This window comes from Pelobates fuscus, chromosome 2 (assembly GCF_036172605.1).
Source record: "Pelobates fuscus isolate aPelFus1 chromosome 2, aPelFus1.pri, whole genome shotgun sequence".
In the NCBI taxonomy this organism is placed as follows: Eukaryota; Metazoa; Chordata; class Amphibia; order Anura; family Pelobatidae; genus Pelobates; species Pelobates fuscus.
Window position 1 is genome coordinate 409,655,428 of NC_086318.1, and position 18,340 is coordinate 409,673,767.

Sequence of the window (18,340 nt, forward strand, 5' to 3'; positions counted from 1 at the left end):
TGTATCTTATCACCCATTTTCTATTTTGTGTCTCTTACACACCATTGTGTGTCTCTTATTTCCCTCCAGCTCCTTTGTGTGTTTCGTATTCCCCTTCAGCCCCTTTGTGTGTCTCTTTCTACCCCAGCCTCTCTGTGTGTCTCATCCCATACTCCAGCCCCTTTGTGTCTCTTTCTCCACTTCTTCATCCCCTCTACGTCTCTTTATCACCCCTGCTCATATGTGTGTGTCTCTTCCCCTGACACCTTGTCTCTTTCTCCCCATGCCCTATATGTCACTTTGTCTACCCCCAGTTCCCCCATGTGTCTCATTCCCCTCAGTCCCTCCATTTCACGTGTCTCATTTCATCTTCCTCATGTGTCTCATTTCCTCACTACCATGTGTCTCATTCTCCCAGCTTTCATGTGTCTGATTCCTCCCAATGCTCCCACACAGGGTGGGAGAGGGAGGCATTCCCCCTTCCCATGTACAGGTTATGCAGTTCCCTTATGGAGCCACACACTGCCTGGGGAAGCAGAACAGCAAGTTGAGGGGGCGCAAAAATCACATGTCAGTTGGACAAGTGATTTTTGCACCCCCTTTTGGCCTGTGTCCCCACCAGGGGCCGGTCTCACTGAACCCTCAGTACGGCCTTGAACAGCATTTTAAAATTGCAAAGAAAGAATTGCCCTATATTAATATATGCAGCCTTTAAATACTGAGGGATCTGTATACCATCCTGTGCTTCTTCCTTCCCACTAGGCAGACATATGTTTGGCACACTTACATGCTGCCAGGTTTGGCTGGCAAATCAACAGGTGGCCACATCGTCCAATAAGCTATGGTTGATAAAAATGTTGTCTTTCTATGAACATTGAATTGGTGCAGTTTTGTGTAAAGGAATATCAGTTATTTTTTTTATATTTGACTATAAAACCTCAACCACTACCCCCAAAACCACGCTCGATCCACAATGCATTGATGTGTTTAAAAACTATTGTTTCTGGGTAGATTTTATCTAACATCCATCTTAGGAGATGCAGTACAGTACGATGAAAGTGTTCAGTCTACAGCTAGTCTTTGGAACATTTAGATTATAATTGAAATAGACTCAACTTTGAATATTAAATTAAAACATTGTACCTGGTTCCAACCGTTCATTCAAGAGACTACACCCGGATCTCTATCTCTAAAGAATATAAAAATAACACATTTTGGATATCTGATGGGAGCGGCAATAAAGTATGCGTATTTGGAAAGGTATTATCAAATGAACACTTTCTTCGTACATCAAAAGGCTGGAGGCAGTGGAGGGAGCACAGGGTAGAAAAGCCAAGAGTTTAATTAGTTTTATGACTGCAGGCACTTTATCAAAGCTATGTACATTTGCTAATACCTTTCTGATTGAGGGTATATTATTGGTTCTATCATTAGGGATACTGGTGTACACTGTGTTTATTCATATCATATCCCATGTATTGACACACAAAGCTGTCTTAGAAACATTTTGTGATTGGTTACGAAAACACACAATTTTATGGAATGAGATCTGAAAAATGAAATGCTATCTGCACTGATTTGCGTTGTTCCTAGAGCATTCTAGGAAAGGTGTGAGAACATATTTCAGAGTTGCTGTGTTATTTATATTTTTCTATCCTTAGGATGCGATGATATGTACGTGATACATAACAGTATATTTGACAATGTGTGTTTGCATGTTTGTGTCTGAAGACGAGAAAACAAGAGAGAGTTATTTAAGTTGATTTTATACCATTTTTAATCCTTAAACTATTTATGGTTATAGCTTCTCAGTAAGAAGAAAAGAAAAAATGAATTTTCTTGGTAAAAAAAAACAAACAAACAAACAAAAGACAACATTCATTCAACAATCCCAGTTGGCCAGAAATTTGCTCAGCAATACATATCTCAGATAGATGGCAGAGTTCCCTCTAAGTAATTTTTATGTCCAAGCCCTGAAAGAGTAAAATGGATACTCAAGCCCCATAGCAATTTTAGCGTAAAGAAGTGGATTTGGTGTATAGATCATGGCCCTGCAGTCTCACTGCTTAAATACCTGGCATTTAGACATTATTAGTAGCATACTAACATGGGGAACATAGGGCAGTTTGCCCCAGGTTGCAAGCAGCAAAAAGGTGTACAGAGAACCCTTCTAGGACCTAAACAGGACCCTGCCTGTAGGTGCATTGCTGGTGTGGGTGTCGCACGATAGGCGCCTGCTCTTCTACTTTCTTGTCAGTGGCTTATTTCCCATCGCCCCAGCATCAGTACAGCTGAGAATGGAGCTGGGAAATCAGTACAGAGACTGATCCTAGCAGCCAATCATTGGATCTGAGGAATGAGGTTCCACTCCAGCTCTACCTTTCAAGGTAAGAAAAAAGTGGCTGGGAGGATCTCAATGTGAAGCCCAACCCACTAGATAAATAAATAAATAAATTGCAAATTAAGTGGGTATATATATATATGAATTTGTGTGTATGTGAGTCTGTGTGTTTACATATGAATATGTATATAAGATTGTATGTGAGTATATATGAGTCTGTGTATGGGTCTGTGTGTGTGTGAAGTCTGTGTGTGTGTGTATATAAATGTGCGATTGTGTGTATATATGTCCATTTGTGTGTTTACGTATGGGTCTGTGTGTATGTATATCAATGTGTGTGTTTATGTGTGTGTCTGTGTGTGCGTATATGAATGTAAAAAATACAAAAAAAATACTACCGGTTTGGGGGTGGTGGTGGTGGCAAAATACATTTCTGCCCCAGGTACCATGCAACCTAGTTATGCCTCTGGGAGTTAAATCACTTTGTTTATGCAGCTAAAATTGTTTTGTTATTTAAGAGTGTCCCTCCTTGAAAACACATTGGCATAGGAACAAGAACAAGTCAATGAAATGCATTTTTTGAATATTCCTTATTTTGTCTATAAGAGATTGACCACTCATTAAAACTGCCAAGAGAAACACTGTGGGCTGACACTCTTAAGATTCATATGTTTGTATTATCCATATTTATTTTTTTGATATGAAGACTATATTTGTTTTAATAGAAGGCATTTCCACTCTCCATATTTACTGTTCAAAATGCTTGCAGTTATTTTCCATTTTCCATTATAAGCTTATTTTTTTAAAAAATTAAAGACAATATACACATTTACTGTTCAAAAATGTTTCATTTTTTTTTTAACATTCTATGCAAAACTTACATATTATTATTATTCACACAGCACTGCACATACAACCAATAATTCTATGTCATTGTGTTAAATTTAGGGCTCATCTTCAGATGGTAATGAATTGGTTCTGATTGGATAATCAAATCTAGCCTATAGCTTCACTGCTTGTTCTAATAAAAATCTTTGCTACATGATACTTGCTGTGGGTTCATAGCATTCTATGACATCATGTATAATAATCCATTATTGTTTTTATAATTAACTTACAATTTAATTGACAGCTTTATATAACCTTCAGAATAACACTAAATGTGAAATATTGGCCTCATGATGCAACAATACTGCTCAAATGAAACCCATTTTTCCGAGGAGCTGTCGTTTTTTGTTTTGTTTTACAAAAGTTTCAGATACATTGCAGAGAATGGTGGTAACGATTGGCTTTTAATCACTAAAACAGATAATGTGCAGAGTTAACAATACAATTGTAAGTTCCATTGTCAATACCCCACTATTACAGGTTTAGGTAATAACCCGCTCAAGTAAAAAATCAGTGTGGACGCTTTATACTCCTTGTGGAGCTCAAATCTTTAAATCAGCACACCAATGGATTTATCCACTAAATAAAGAGTTGAGGTAAGTTCATGTAAAACAGCTGTCTGGGGGGAAAAAAACACAGTTTCGGCTTACATTTTACAACTTGGTTGTTTATTCACACCAGATCATTAGCTGTTGAATAGATCTTGTAATAATTTAATCATCCCATCTTAAAATATATATTTTACCCTGAGGTCAATTTATATATTGATAACTGCTTTAGTTTCAGTGACCTAAAGGCACCAATGTATATACAGACCCAGTACTACTTTTTGACCCTGCAGCATAATGCCCATTCTTCGAATGAACTGTGTGAGCAGACGAGGAGGTCTCGGTCCTAAATATCTGTGCCTGTTTTTCACAGCAACCAAGTTTACTCATCAACACATAAAAATCTTTACGGAATGTCTTTGTAAAAATGGCGTAGAGAAAAGGATTGGCACAAGAATTAATTGGATAAAACAAAACCAGAAGAATCTTGGAATTGGATACTGTTATCAGGGGGACTTTTAGTGATGCGGAGATGGCGAAAAAGGATATCGGAGCCATACAAACAAAATCTGTAAAAATCAGAATTGCCATACGTTTGGCGATTTTGGTATCGCTGTTTGAAGAAATGACATTGGGATTCCTCACAGTGATATATATACCGATATAGCAGGTGCAAATGACCACAAATGCCAAGACATTGATAACTAACAAGAACATGATGTAAGCTTGAGCAAGTATTGTTTCTATGTCCATTGGTAAACAAATGCTGACCTTCATGTAACTACTGACTCCAATTATTGGAAGGAAAGCAACGGTGAATGAGAATATCCAGCCAGACAGCATTATCACTGAGGCATGTCGAAATCTGACTTTGCGGTCTAGTTTCATTGCATACGTGATGGTGTGCCATCTCTCCAAGGTAATTACTGTAAGTGTGTAAATCGAAAGTTCACTTGCAAACACTGTGAAGAAACCTGCAGCATTGCAGCCTGCCCCCGTTTGCCAATCAATTGCATAATTATAATACTGACTTTTGGTTTTAATATCCACAGCAGCAATGAGCAGGAGATAAATGCCCATGCACAGATCTGCAAAAGCAAGGTTGCACATTAAAAATCTGGGTACGGTAAATTTACATTGACTTGTTGTTAATATTATGAGCACAACAGCATTTCCGGTGACAGCCAGAATATTGATACACCATATTAGCACTCGGAGTGTTGTGTATCCCATGATATCTTCACATGGATTAAACGCATCTGGTGGTGGAAAGCAAGAGACTTCTCGAACGTCATTGCACTGGAAGTAGTCTAAGACTTCTTCGTTGTCCATCTGTTCTAGTTCTGTCCCATCACTGAAAATATAATCGTTTTGTGCAGATCTTTTGTCCATTGATTTCAAATTCTCATTCAGATATTTAGAGGTGCTGTTACATAACGGGTGCAAATCTAAACTGCAACAAGAAAATAAAAGTATGTTTCATTTCAGGACTCCTTAAACTTTATAATAAACTAGTTATAATATATAGCTATAAATGCTGAAACTTGCCAAAATATATGACTTGGGTCAGTTGTGAAAACATAACTATTCTCACCATACCGGAACATCAGAAGATGAATTCTGCTAGACGCGTTCTGAAAAATGGTGCAGAGAATCTAAATGGTGCAATCACCATGCAAACTAGTGAAAGCAACAGGCACATTCTATTGGTGACTCCTACCCTTTTACATTGTCTCACTTTCGCTACACTTTGATAAACCTCCACAATTGAATCTCTGCTGCTGGGCTGAAAATTGCAGCTCACACACAGTAGAAGTAGAAGTAAAAATGTTAAAAGGATACTCTAAGCACCAAAACAACTTCAGCTTAGTGACGCAGTTTTATGGGGTTAATCACTAAAGTGAGAATTCAAAGTTAATTTAACGTGAATATAAAATTGGAAAGTTTCCAGTTTGGCTATTTTTACATTTAATTGGAAATGCACTTCAAGTTCACTTTGAAATCTCACTTTAGTGAAAAACCCTGTCAGTGTATCATTCCCCTGCAGATTCACTACTCAATTCTAGGCCCAGTTCTCTGTTAAATCACTTTAGTTTCTGTTTATGCCATAGAAACACAACCCCTGTGACTCTCACAGTCTCCATGAGAAAACTGTTTCATTTCCAATCACAGTGAAGTTCACTTTAAGAGTTTATTTTCTGCTCTGTTCATTGAACATTAATCACACAGAGGAGGCTCATGCAGGCTCTAGCATGATATTTAATTCAATTCTAAATCAAACAGACTGTGCAGTAAAGGAAGTGTAAACATTAGATGACTCTGTACAGGAAAGACTATATAGACTATATAGCCCACATGCTAGAGACACAATGATTTAATTCCTAAACGGAAGAGAATTGAGCAGTGAGACTACAGTGGCATGATCTATACAGCTAAACTACTTCATTAAGCTAAATGATTCATAGTGCTTATAGTGCCCTTTTAGTGCATTATACTAACACATACGACACAACTTTGCAGCTTGTTGAATTGGAACTGAGGTGGTTTTTCTAAGAGGCGACTTGCTCCTTTGTTGATGCCCAAAATGAGTGGGCTGCAGGTCTGCCCATTGGAGGCTCAAATACAGCCTCCCAGCCATCCCCCTACATAGAGGACCATGCAGTGAGCACTGCTGAAGCACTATCTGCATGGTCCTAGAGCCCGCTACACATCACAAGCATGGTCCTACCTGAGATCCCACCTCTGGTGGCACACTAGATTAAATCAGCAGAATTTTCTAAAAAAGCTACATTGCAGCAAATGCACCAGGATCCTTTCAAACACCCCAAAACGTGATTATTAGCCATGTATTGTTTTTGTCACATCTACTGTATGTACCAAAAATTAAATGTTTGCTTCTGTCCTAATATATTAGATGGCGCAAGAAAAAAAAAATTAACCCCATCCCAACATTTTTGCAAAGGATAAACAAATAAAACATTTAAAATTGTCTACATTAACATTATGCGAATTTTACTGTATCTTTGAACAACATTGTATACACAAAATTGCCGTTTCATCTCTCATTTATTAACTAGATAGGTATGTCATGTTTTATATACGGTAAATATTATTGCAATATTTTTACTTAAAAAAGTATTTGGCAGTGAAGTAGTTAACAGATAATGTGCTTTGTTCCATGCTTGTCCTAATCATTTAAAAGCCAGTTGGTAATCATTAAAGTGGCTGTCGCTACTGCTAATGATTACGGACTGATTCCATTGTACAAAATTTTTAACATTTAACAACTACTAATTAGCTGCTGCTGTAAGTTTTAATTTCTCCCATAGAGATTAATAAGAGACACTAAGTGGTAAGTATCAACCGGTTTCTGTGTTAGATGATAAAATAATTTACCTGTCATCTCACCTAAGTGTTAAGAAGGAAATGACAAGTCAAAGACTGCAAACTTTCAAAAACCCTAAAAAAAGAATACATGTATTTAATATTTAAGTACATTTAAGCACTAAATTAATTGATTATGGGGATTTATTATGGGGATGTAGTGTATGCACCTGCACCGCACACCCACCTTTATAAACTTACTACATTGTATAACTTGTTTTGCTGCTTTGTGCTACAATGTAATTACATAACCCACCATTGTGACATGTCAGCTAAACTGGCTGTCGCTGGAATCCAGACGCACCCTTCATCTTTCCAGCCTTGTGTTTAAGAGCTTTTCTGAGAAGCTCCCACCCTACCTGAGTAGAATGCTCTCCCTGGCTGTTCCCACCTTCGATAACCTCCGATCCAGTATCAGCACTTTATTTAGTCTACCTCAATACAAAAAGAAAGCAGTCCGATCCTCCTATGACAGACCTCTCTGTCTTTGTATTATTACCATTTCACCGTGATTTATCTGTTTGTTCGGTATTTACACTTTGTCCGTATGGCCCTGCTTTTATTTGTCTAAATACAAATAAACTACCGAATGGCTGGCCACCCAGCAGGGAAGTGTGCTGCTTGTTAACCTTTCTGAACAAATATAAATATATAGGAACTGACAGTGAGTATGGTGGAAATCAAAAGATCCAAATGGGATCAATAACAGCAGGGCTGCATCACATACAAGCGAGCGACTTGTCTAGTAGAACTAAAAGGATATTGGTCTGGTATGTGAGCGCTCCAATAAAAATACACAAAAGTGATCATGCAACACAATAAAATATAAAAATGATATAATGACCACAATGGCTAGGATCACCACACTGACCACAAATAAAAATAAATATTAATATATTCAATATAATGAGGCAATAGGCATCTACACTAGATCAATCTATCTAAATAAATGTACTGTACACATATGCAAAACTTCATTTATTATATAAAAAACGAAACATCAAAATATGAAACAACACCTCAAATGTCCAGCTCAAATCTTGATATAGTGAATAGTATGGGGCCCCTTATTCATTGTTAATTCCACAAAAAGCTGATATAGGAAATAGGAGATGTGCACATAAAAATAAAACAAATGAATGATGAATAAATTCAACCGAAAAAATGATGTATATTCCGTAAAAAATAAATATAAGATAGAAAGATAGTGTCTAAATGAATGCACCGTCTCACGAGGAGGGAGCTCGGGAACCAACCAAACACCCGGGTCAAGGCTAAGGGGGTTGCGATTGGGATGACCCCAAATATGAAGTCACATCCACCAGATATGAAACACTATAGGGGTATAAACCAAGGCAACTTACCCTGTTCGTCCAACCTTCGGGTGAGGTACTGGGAGCACATCAACTCCAAACGGTGAGAGATGCCGATAATGCCATTCACGCCAGGTCAATCGCCGGAAATCAACGTCAGATCGTAAAGGAAGGACCGGCAGGAAAATGAGATTGAAATGATTCACTCGAAGATTAATGCCACTGACAAGCCTGATTTAGTGACAGAGTTGGATAATACTATGAACAACAGGATCATTAAATTTGAAAAAGATTTGGTCACCAAAAAGAATACTAAATACATTAGAGACCAAAAGGACTATGAAAGTGGCTGCATTAGAAATTGGCAAAGAAAGGCTGCAAGAGGGAAAAGGGATTTATCCACTCCCTTCCCTGGGAAGGAGTCGTTGAGTCGAAATTCCGATCGTATCCAACAATTTAAAGGAAGAAGGAGTCTGAACCAGGCAAACCGTTCATATGGATCCAAAGGTACTCCTCAGTGGAGCCCGAAGACGTATGTGGAAGCAGTCAAATCTAAACCGTACAATTCCTCCAATCAAAACCACCATACCAGAAACAATCACTACCAGAAAGAGAAAGGTGCCCGCTATACTCCTAATACATCACATCGTGACCGATGGAGGAGACAGGACAACCCCAATTTTATCCCCATATCGGAGACCACAGAACGAAGTCTAACGGAGAGGTCAGGTCCCCTGATCAAACATGGGAAATTAGGAGCACGTCCCAAACTCCCCAGATCACTCAACCCAGATGATCCAGCTGAGGTTCATTTTTTAGAAGACACTATCTTTCTATCTTATATTTATTTTTTACGGAATATACATCATTTTTTCGGTTGAATTTATTCATCATTCATTTGTTTTATTTTTATGTGCACATCTCCTATTTCCTATATCAGCTTTTTGTGGAATTAACAATGAATAAGGGGCTCCATACTATTCACTATATCAAGATTTGAGCTGGACATTTGAGGTGTTGTTTCATATTTTGATGTTTCGTTTTTTATACAATAAATGAAGTTTTGTATACACTTTGCATATGTGTATAGTACATTTATTTAGATAGATTGATCTAGTGTATATGCCTATTGCCTCATTATATTGAATATATTAATATTTATTTTTATTTGTGGTCAGTGTGGTGATCCTAGCCATTGTGGTCATTATATCATTTTTATATTTTATTGTGTTGCATGATCACTTTTGTGTATTTTTATTGGAGCGCTCACATACCAGACCAATATCTTGTTAACCTTTCTGCCCTCATTAACATTGTGGTTAACTGCAGACACTTCCAACTCCCGAACGGTCAGCTGGGTGGTAGTCGTTCGTATGAACGAACACGTGGCGGCGTCATCTTGGACAGTCGAACGCCCAGCGGTGTTCGTTGACAAACTCATGGAACTAATATCGGACACTATTTCACACAAACACCACTGAAGTCGCCAACCCTTCCTCGTTATGTTCCAGGTTCATACCAACGCCGTGCCGTTCGGTACATTGACTATATACGAACAGAAATGCCTCAGATAGCAATCCCATGGAGCCCATTCATTTCGTCAAAGGCACCCTGTACAGAACTTTGGCTCCATGGCGATTGAACTGTGTGTATGAGATCTGAGCGCTCTTAGGTTATATTGTGCGCTCAGATCTAAGCTATCTGGGGATACGTGGGGATTCTGTTCGGTAGTTTGGGAAATATATATTTTTGTGTGTTTTGCTGTTTATATAAAATGGAGAATATCTCTCTATCCTTGGAGGTAATTGAGTTACTTCTAGCACTTAACCCAATTATCTCCAGGATAGAGAGGAGGAGTTGGAATGTTCATGTAGGAGTGTTTGTTACTGTACATGCATGTGATTGGTTACTATACAAACTTGTCTCAGTCTTCCACAAGGTCCCTATGGGAGTGTCCCTTACTGGAAGACCTGCATAAAAGATGGGCATGTAGCCCACATTAAACAGATCCTGCTTGACCTTCAATACAGAGCCTCGTCTCATACTTGGGGGAATTATTTGTGTGTTTCCTGTTCAGCACTTAGGAGTGTTCGGTAGAGGACTTCTCCTTTGGGAAAGGGAATGGCATTGATGGCTTTAACCCCTTCTATACCCAGGGTGCCGTTACACCTCCTTTTCCTACACAGCACCAGAGTTATGGAATAACCTCACGGACACTTTCAAATCTTCCCCAACCCTTTAAGAGACTTCTCTCTACATATCTCAAAACAGAATGCATCTATCATGATCGTTTATACAATTGTTACCTGTTCCATGTTAAATTTTTTATATGCGTTGTCTGTTAACATAGTTTATGTATTTTTACTATTTTATTGTATCCTATTGTAACAATGCAATGTTTGTGGACCCAGGACATACTTGAAAATGAGAGAAATCTCAATGTATCCTCCCTGGTAAAATAATTTATAAATAAATACCAATTAAATAAAGTCTATGTATAAGCAAAAAATGTATTCACTAAACAGTGAATTGTAAAACAAATTGTAACATTTAGGCAAAAATAGCCAAGTCGGATGTATAATCTCACAAATAAGCACTTTTTGCTCACATTCACAGATTAAACCTCATTGAGTCACTGTTTAGTAAATAAACATCCAAGTGGGATTCTGGATCACTGTAGGCAGAGATGTGTTGACATCTGATGGTATTTTATAACCAGGAATATATAGCTGTTGTTGCCATTAATATTGCTTAAACATGCTTTTTTTTTAGCAACAATCATTAAATGAAACTGAATGGCTTTTTGGTTTGGTTCAAAATCTTTCTTTCTTTTCTTTCATTTTTATTTGGGCCAATAATTTTAAAACATTCCATTGGTTTCCAAGGCGATTGCTCCGGACTCAGTACATTGCACTTATCCAACATTTAGAACCCTCTCACAAGGATTGCATGTCATGCATCTGCACTTAATGCTTTTTCAATTATACCACTAAAAAGAAATATAATCTCTCGGACGCACCTTTTTCTATATCAAAGCACAAACAAATTTCACCTACTCATCAAATCTCTTCTTGGCTATCCAGCTAATTGATATGTCAGTTGTCCTAATTATTTCCTCTATAAATCCTGAATGGTACTTCCAAGGTTATCTATTGTAACTGCTTGAACAGATTTTTTTATTGCTTCTGCAAATGAGTCAGCTATTACATTGACTACCTATATCCTTTAACCTTAAATTAAAAACCTTGATTCTGACATGTAAAGACTTAATAATATTTCACACTATGCAGCTATCATACTTAAATCTTTCTCTGCAAGTAATCCCCTAAATTATTTCTTTTTACACATTTTCCATTACCAAAAATGCATATTTTTTTGCCAGTTTCCGTAGATTAATTAATTCAAATATAGAACAATAGAATTAAATGTACTGTAATTGAATTCTCATTTTTTCATAATTAATTGCCTAATCTGCAACTTGAATTTAATTGCCTTAAGCAATAAAAAATGCCCCTGTTTGAATTATTTGAAAGCATGTAAGCTGCTCTGAATCACATAACTCGTGTGGTTTCACCTGCAGGAAACATTGCATTCTATTTGAAAGTTACAAGTAGGATGAAGCCCTTTTATTGATTTTTAAAACCATTTTTAATCATGGGTTAATCAAACATTTCCATTGCATGAAATTCCTGGCAAATCATCTACTATACAGAAGTACTGTGAAAGCATGATCTGCCCATCAAATACTGACATATCATATATGTTATGGTTTTTGGGTTAATACACTTTATGGATATATTTTCAGAAGAATAACGAGATACTAAATGAATACATTGCTGAGTAGAAGTAGCACAAAACAAGATAATGCAGAATTAACAAAGAACCTTGCAGAGAGAATAGAGATTGAGACTCGAGTCTCCTGGCCCCTTCTTTGACAGCAAGCTGCACTGTGCCACAAGACCACCATGTAATCTAGTGTTCATCCTCCCTGACCACAGATAAGAGGCAAGGCGGGGGAATAAGCATAAACAAATTTAAATAAAACCACACACTCTCCACATAACACAGCCCCTATCTTTCTTACGTCACAGAAACCGGAGTCTATACAGCACAGGTTTCCGAGCCAAAGAAGGGAATACCTTTATCTCGGAGCTCAGCGGTAAAATTGGAATGGTACAAGATCACCAGGAACTGGGGCTGGGGTATCCTGGGTTACGACTGGAGAGCATGAACTAGGTAGGGTGAAAGGTTTGGATTGGGAGCCTGGATTGAAATATCTTACTACTTCTGAGGTGTGCAACATCTACATGTAGAGTAAATGTAGGTGATAGTATAACAACTGGTGGCTTGCATAGTGCCGAATGGCGAAAAATTATCTAAATGAGGGAAAGGTGAGGCCCTACTAAATGCCTAGTGGCTCTAGCTATGAATTGGCCGAGGGACTGAGGCCACCGAACGATGTGGCGGAAATGTTGGCCTCACGGTGACAAGTAAGAGATTCAAAGAAGTGGCCGTGACATGTGAGGCCTTATCTAAAACCTAGAGAGGTAAGAGCAAGGCTCTAGCTATGAGTTGGGCTGATGGGTGAATACCTCCATATGAGCATAGGTGTAGGCCTTGCATGACTGAATTACAAATATACAATAATATGACTGAGAGCAATAGTCAACTGTAGTATGACAAGGTTGTAGTTGACCCTTGTAAATCTGGAAATGTTGTATGTAATTTCCCAAATGTGTGGCAGAAATAGTATCGTAGTGGATTTCCCACAGAGGGCCGTATGTAATATATGGAGTGAATGCATAGTGATGGCCGCGTGTAAGGTATCTTAAGGCCAATATTACCAAATGTAAGTCTCGAGCTGCTGGATGTATAATAGGGTGTATGTAAAGTAATAATTATGGCTTGAATAAATGTAGTACATGTAATGTTAATTGTACCAAAGTTGTAGTAATGGACTGTGAATTGAGTATGGACAGAAGTGATGCTCTGGTATTCGATCTGGTTTTATTTATTTATTTTTTTATTTATAAACACAGTATAATAGGGCAATTTATAATCCCAGAGCGTCAGGAAGGATGAAATTAGGTTGTAGCTGTAAGCCCACATAGCGATTCATGTGCAGTATGAGAAATAGTGGATATTGAAGTGATATGATGTGGGTTGGTTAATGATTGTTGAACTGTGGAGCGGTTGGAATTGACACAGTGATGCAAAATGGCAGACCTGCTCCAAATCATAACGCGTATATAACCAACTTGAATTGTAAGAGGCCCGAATGGTAAGACTGTTAATTAGAGATGATAATGATGAGACACTTGAGTAACATGGCACTGATCGTAGTAGGTTTCCCACTGAGGGCCATGTAAAGCATATGTTGTGGAAGGCCTAGTGAGGGCCTAATATAAATGTATATGTGTAATGTCCTGCATCTCTCATGGGGACTTTACTATTTTAATTTTTTTTGCATGAAAGGTTGTGCATTTTTAATGAAAATAGGAGCCTCAACGCGCGTTTTGCCGGTAAGCGGCACTTTAAGGGTCTTTAGGGATTTTGTTACAATGTATACTTTATTCAGACCCTCACATGCCTGAGGAAAGATATATTGCAATTGTTCATCTGCTTGTCTAAGTAATTACCTTTACGTAATAATCAGCTCATCTTTTGTATATATTTCTCCTCCTTTACCCTTTCCTCTTTTTGGTTTGATTTGTCACTCATTATAAACTGGCTATTATCTTAGCCTTTTTTACTATTACATTAAAAGTTATTTTTTAACTCTATAACTGGCCACTGGACATAGCATTTTTCTCTTGTTCCTCAAATACATGTTGAATGTCCGGGACATCAAGGCCAAACGTGGACTGAATAAACAAACGTAATTTTTTTTTAATAAATACGCAAACAGCAACAGGAAAAGTCGTGGCTGGGCCGGATGTGGCAGTGCCCAATGAGCTTCGTAGGAGGCAGTTGTTTTTTACTAAAGTGAGGTAAAATGAATACTTGCGTAAGACCAAGACCAGCCTTGGAGTTTAGGCAATTTGTGTTGATGACCTTTGAACCGGAAGTATATAGTTCTGTACTGACCCGGAAGTATATAGTTCTGTACTGAACCGGACAGTCTCAGCCCAGAGGAATGCACCTCCCTGGACTGACAAGGAAGGGAGAACCTGACTGATGCCTGAAGTTAAGGGGTTGGGACCTAAAAGTGTAGGGATCCTAGCTTTCCCGCCTTCCCTCCATTTTGTCAGTCTTTGGTGTTTCGTGGTGTTGAGTGTCTTGTTTTCTTCTCATTTTGTCACAGCTTGCAGGAGTCCTGGCCAGCGCAGTACAGTTGGAGAAGATGCCGAGACGGCTTGGAGAGTCGCAGTCTGCTGAGAGCTGATGGTGGGGGCAGGCTGCTCCGTACTCTTGAATTATTTCATGGTAGAGCTGTCTGTTGGGGAAGCATCCCAACAGCTGACAAGGTGTTATGTTTGCTGGCATTTGGTGTTTTGAGTTACATAAAGCTGTGGCCATTGCCCTTACCCCTCTATATGTGTCTTGTGTCTGTTATTGAGCAACGGGAGGGGGTTTTGTTTAGCAGTCAGGGTAGGTCTGTGTATTTATAGGCCGGGTAATGCCGCCCACAATTAGAGGCTTTGCCTAACGGCTCTCATATACTAAATATATAGTAAGACATAATGACAGTTTTAATGTAAAAACAGGGATCAGATGTCTATATTGATAACCAGGAAAATATTTTTCCAGAGAAGGTAATAGTTCACTTTTAGAAGTCAGTTAAGAATATATTAATATATAAACATTGCAGAATACAGAAAAATGTTGGTTGTTATATGCATTTTATTAATATTATTTGCAATTATTTCGCTAATAATTGGGAATAAAATTTTTACTAATTTTTATTCAATACCACTTTTGTTTAAATTATTTTTTCACATCTGCTAGAAAAAAAAGCAAGATTTTTTAAAAAACAAACAAACATCTATTGAATCTGCTAACTAGATTGAAACTGTTCAGCATGAAAATATTTGATTGCATTTTACATATACAAATAAACAGTTACATGAAAGCTTATGCATTGCTTGGAAAAATATCATGTCATGAAGACACAATGCATTATTTCAGCTTTGCTATGGAAACCAAGGCTATTGTACTTTATGTAGCCATATCAACTGCAAGAGCAATGGAACATTACATGTATGTGTTTTATTTCAGCTTGTATTAAACGGAATAAACTTTCAGCTTAGATGAGCATAATTATCCAATATTCAACAATCTCTCACCATTACTTAATTAAAGATTAATTGGAGTTACTCTCTCGGGCTGCAGATCTGGCTCATGGAAAGATGACATTTCTTTGAAGTTTATGTCTGGCCATTGCTGCCACTATTATTATGTCCTGCTACCTCTATTATGATGTCCTACTTATATGCTGGATGAGGAGTGAGGGTAAACTCTGCCTATCTTGTATCCTAGTGTATATGTACAGGATGAGGGATAGTTAGAATTAAAGAAGAATCTTGTATAACCAGGGAGTGCCTAGAAATGCAAAAATTGTCTGCTTAGCGTTTTCACATCACATGTGCTTTAATTAAAAGATCACTCTGTGTAGCATAACAAGTTTGTCAAAATGAAGTTGTTATGGGGCAAGGAGTCCCATGACTTTTCCTTATCCTTAGAGATTAAACAAATCATGAATGATTTCCTTAGAATGGTCAGCTAATGCTCTAAGCCAGTCAGTAGCTCCCCAAAAGGCACATCCCTTTTTCTTATGAATAAGGAGCTACGGATTTGCTTAGAGCATGGCTTAGAGTCTTAGACCATTGAGTGTAGAGGAATTGTCTTGGGCTTCACATAAAATATGTAATGTAATTAATTTATCCAAACAATTTCAAAACCTTATGTAGGATTGCCATATTTAATGATACCAAATAAGGAAACTATCTACTAAACACATACACATTTCTGTACATATACACATAACCACAGATATACACATACACACACAATCACAGATATATATACACACACACATATCACCGACATACACACACACACACACACACACACACATACAATCACAGACCTATACACATAATCACATACTTACATACTTTTTTTTGTAATTGTAATTTTAGTGTGTTGTTAACCTACATTATTATTTTTTTACTTTTTCATCTCTTGAACAGGATGTTCATATCATGCAGCATCACTTTGTAACTCTACACGAAGCTACCACACACACCAGCATCATGTTCAGACTTTTTCACTCCTCACATCTAACACTACATTCCCATTGCTTATTTTTTATGTGATGTCACTTTAATTCTGTTGCCTTTATTCTTTTCATTTATGCTTGTTTTTTTCTTCTCCCTGACCTCTTTCAGTTTATGTCCTCCTGCTTACAATTTATATTTGTATGATAATATTTTGTCTATTTATTTTAAGAAGGTTTTCGTGTCTTGCACTGAGTTATACAAGGGTTTTCCAGTTCAAATCCATTTATTTAGCACTTATTCATCATATTTCATTAGTCTCTATATGGTGCCTATATATAAAGCTTCTAGCTCTAATGGGCCATAACTCTGGTTCACATCGATCAAGACCATTTCTTTGGTTACAGCTCTAATGCCCAAGTTAAACTATTTCAGCTAAAAGCACAAAATACTTTAACTTGGGCATTTCTTTTGCATGCTACTATACACTTCTTGATCATTTGTCCCCACTGGTTTCTAAAGTGTTTAAAAATACAGACGAAAAATATTTCCAAACGTTTTCAATAGAGCTGTGCATGGGGAAAACATTTCTATTGCTTCATTTCTAATTGTTCATTTTCGAACTTCGGTTTGTGTGATATACAGAAAATATCAATTCGGACAAATTGAATTTAACGGAAAATTTAGTTCATTTTCAAATTTCGTGTGCCCATTTTTTACAAAGTCACATATTTACAAAGTACCAATTTAGGGAGGTATCTGCTAAACTGCTGTAAGACCAAAATTAGGAAAAGCCCTTTTCTTAATTTTGGTATTTCAGATGTTTATGAGATAATGCCCTAATCTGCTATCCTCACGTGAGATTGCTGTAATTAAGGATACTAAATCAGGGAACTATCTGCTAAATCCTAATTTAATCTAGTATTGTTAAATATGGCAATCCCGCATAAGGGTACCAATTTTATTTGGGGAGTTAACTACTAAAAAGCTGAAAGATCGACATTAAGAAAAAGCCCTTTTCTAAATGTTGCTCTTTCAGGTTTTTTGGTAGATTGTTCCCAAATTTAGTATTCTTAATCCTGGCAATTTAATGTAAGGATGACACATTAACGAGTTTTTAACTAAACAGTAGAAAATCACAATTACAAAAAAGCCCTTTGTTTAATTGTTTAGTAGAAAGCTCTCTAGGTTGGTATACTTATTAAAATGAATTGATCCACAACAAATCAATTTAATTCTTTATAGATCTGTTTCTTTTTCATTTTGGTTTCCGTCGTTTATTAATTTGGACGCCAACAAATTACCAAATTGTCTGAAATTCAGCCACAATTTGATTAACAACAAATTGTACATATCTAGTTTTCAACATTTTTAATATTCTCATTTGAATAACTCAATGTTTTTTGGGCATTATCTATATATTTAATAATCATTTACTCTATGACTTCCCAAATATCACTATTTATTATATGGCAACCTGCTGTAAAGTACTTTCTAAGTGATTCATTTGTTATTTTTATATTGTTTGTTTTGTAAATTAAATTCATGGAGCCATTTTTCCTTTGGTTTTCCTTAGTGATGTCTTATCTAGCACAATATCTACACTTCCTTTACCTAGGTAACACAGTTTCTATGAAATTCTCCACAAATCTTCATAATCCATGCCTT

General features: G+C 37.2%; 1 protein-coding gene across 3 annotated transcripts in view; it reads right to left on the reverse strand.

Moving 5' to 3' along the window:
• Nucleotides 1-3,276: 3,276 nt before the first annotated feature.
• Nucleotides 3,277-18,340, reverse strand: part of FSHR (follicle stimulating hormone receptor) — a 215,552-nt gene continuing 200,488 nt past the window's right edge. For all 3 annotated transcript variants that reach the window (XM_063441480.1, XM_063441479.1, XM_063441478.1), the window contains one exon: nt 3,277-5,209. In XM_063441480.1, the coding sequence (XP_063297550.1) occupies nt 3,991-5,209 (1,219 nt within the window). In that variant the 3' untranslated portion in view covers nt 3,277-3,990. The remainder of the gene's footprint in view (nt 5,210-18,340) is intronic.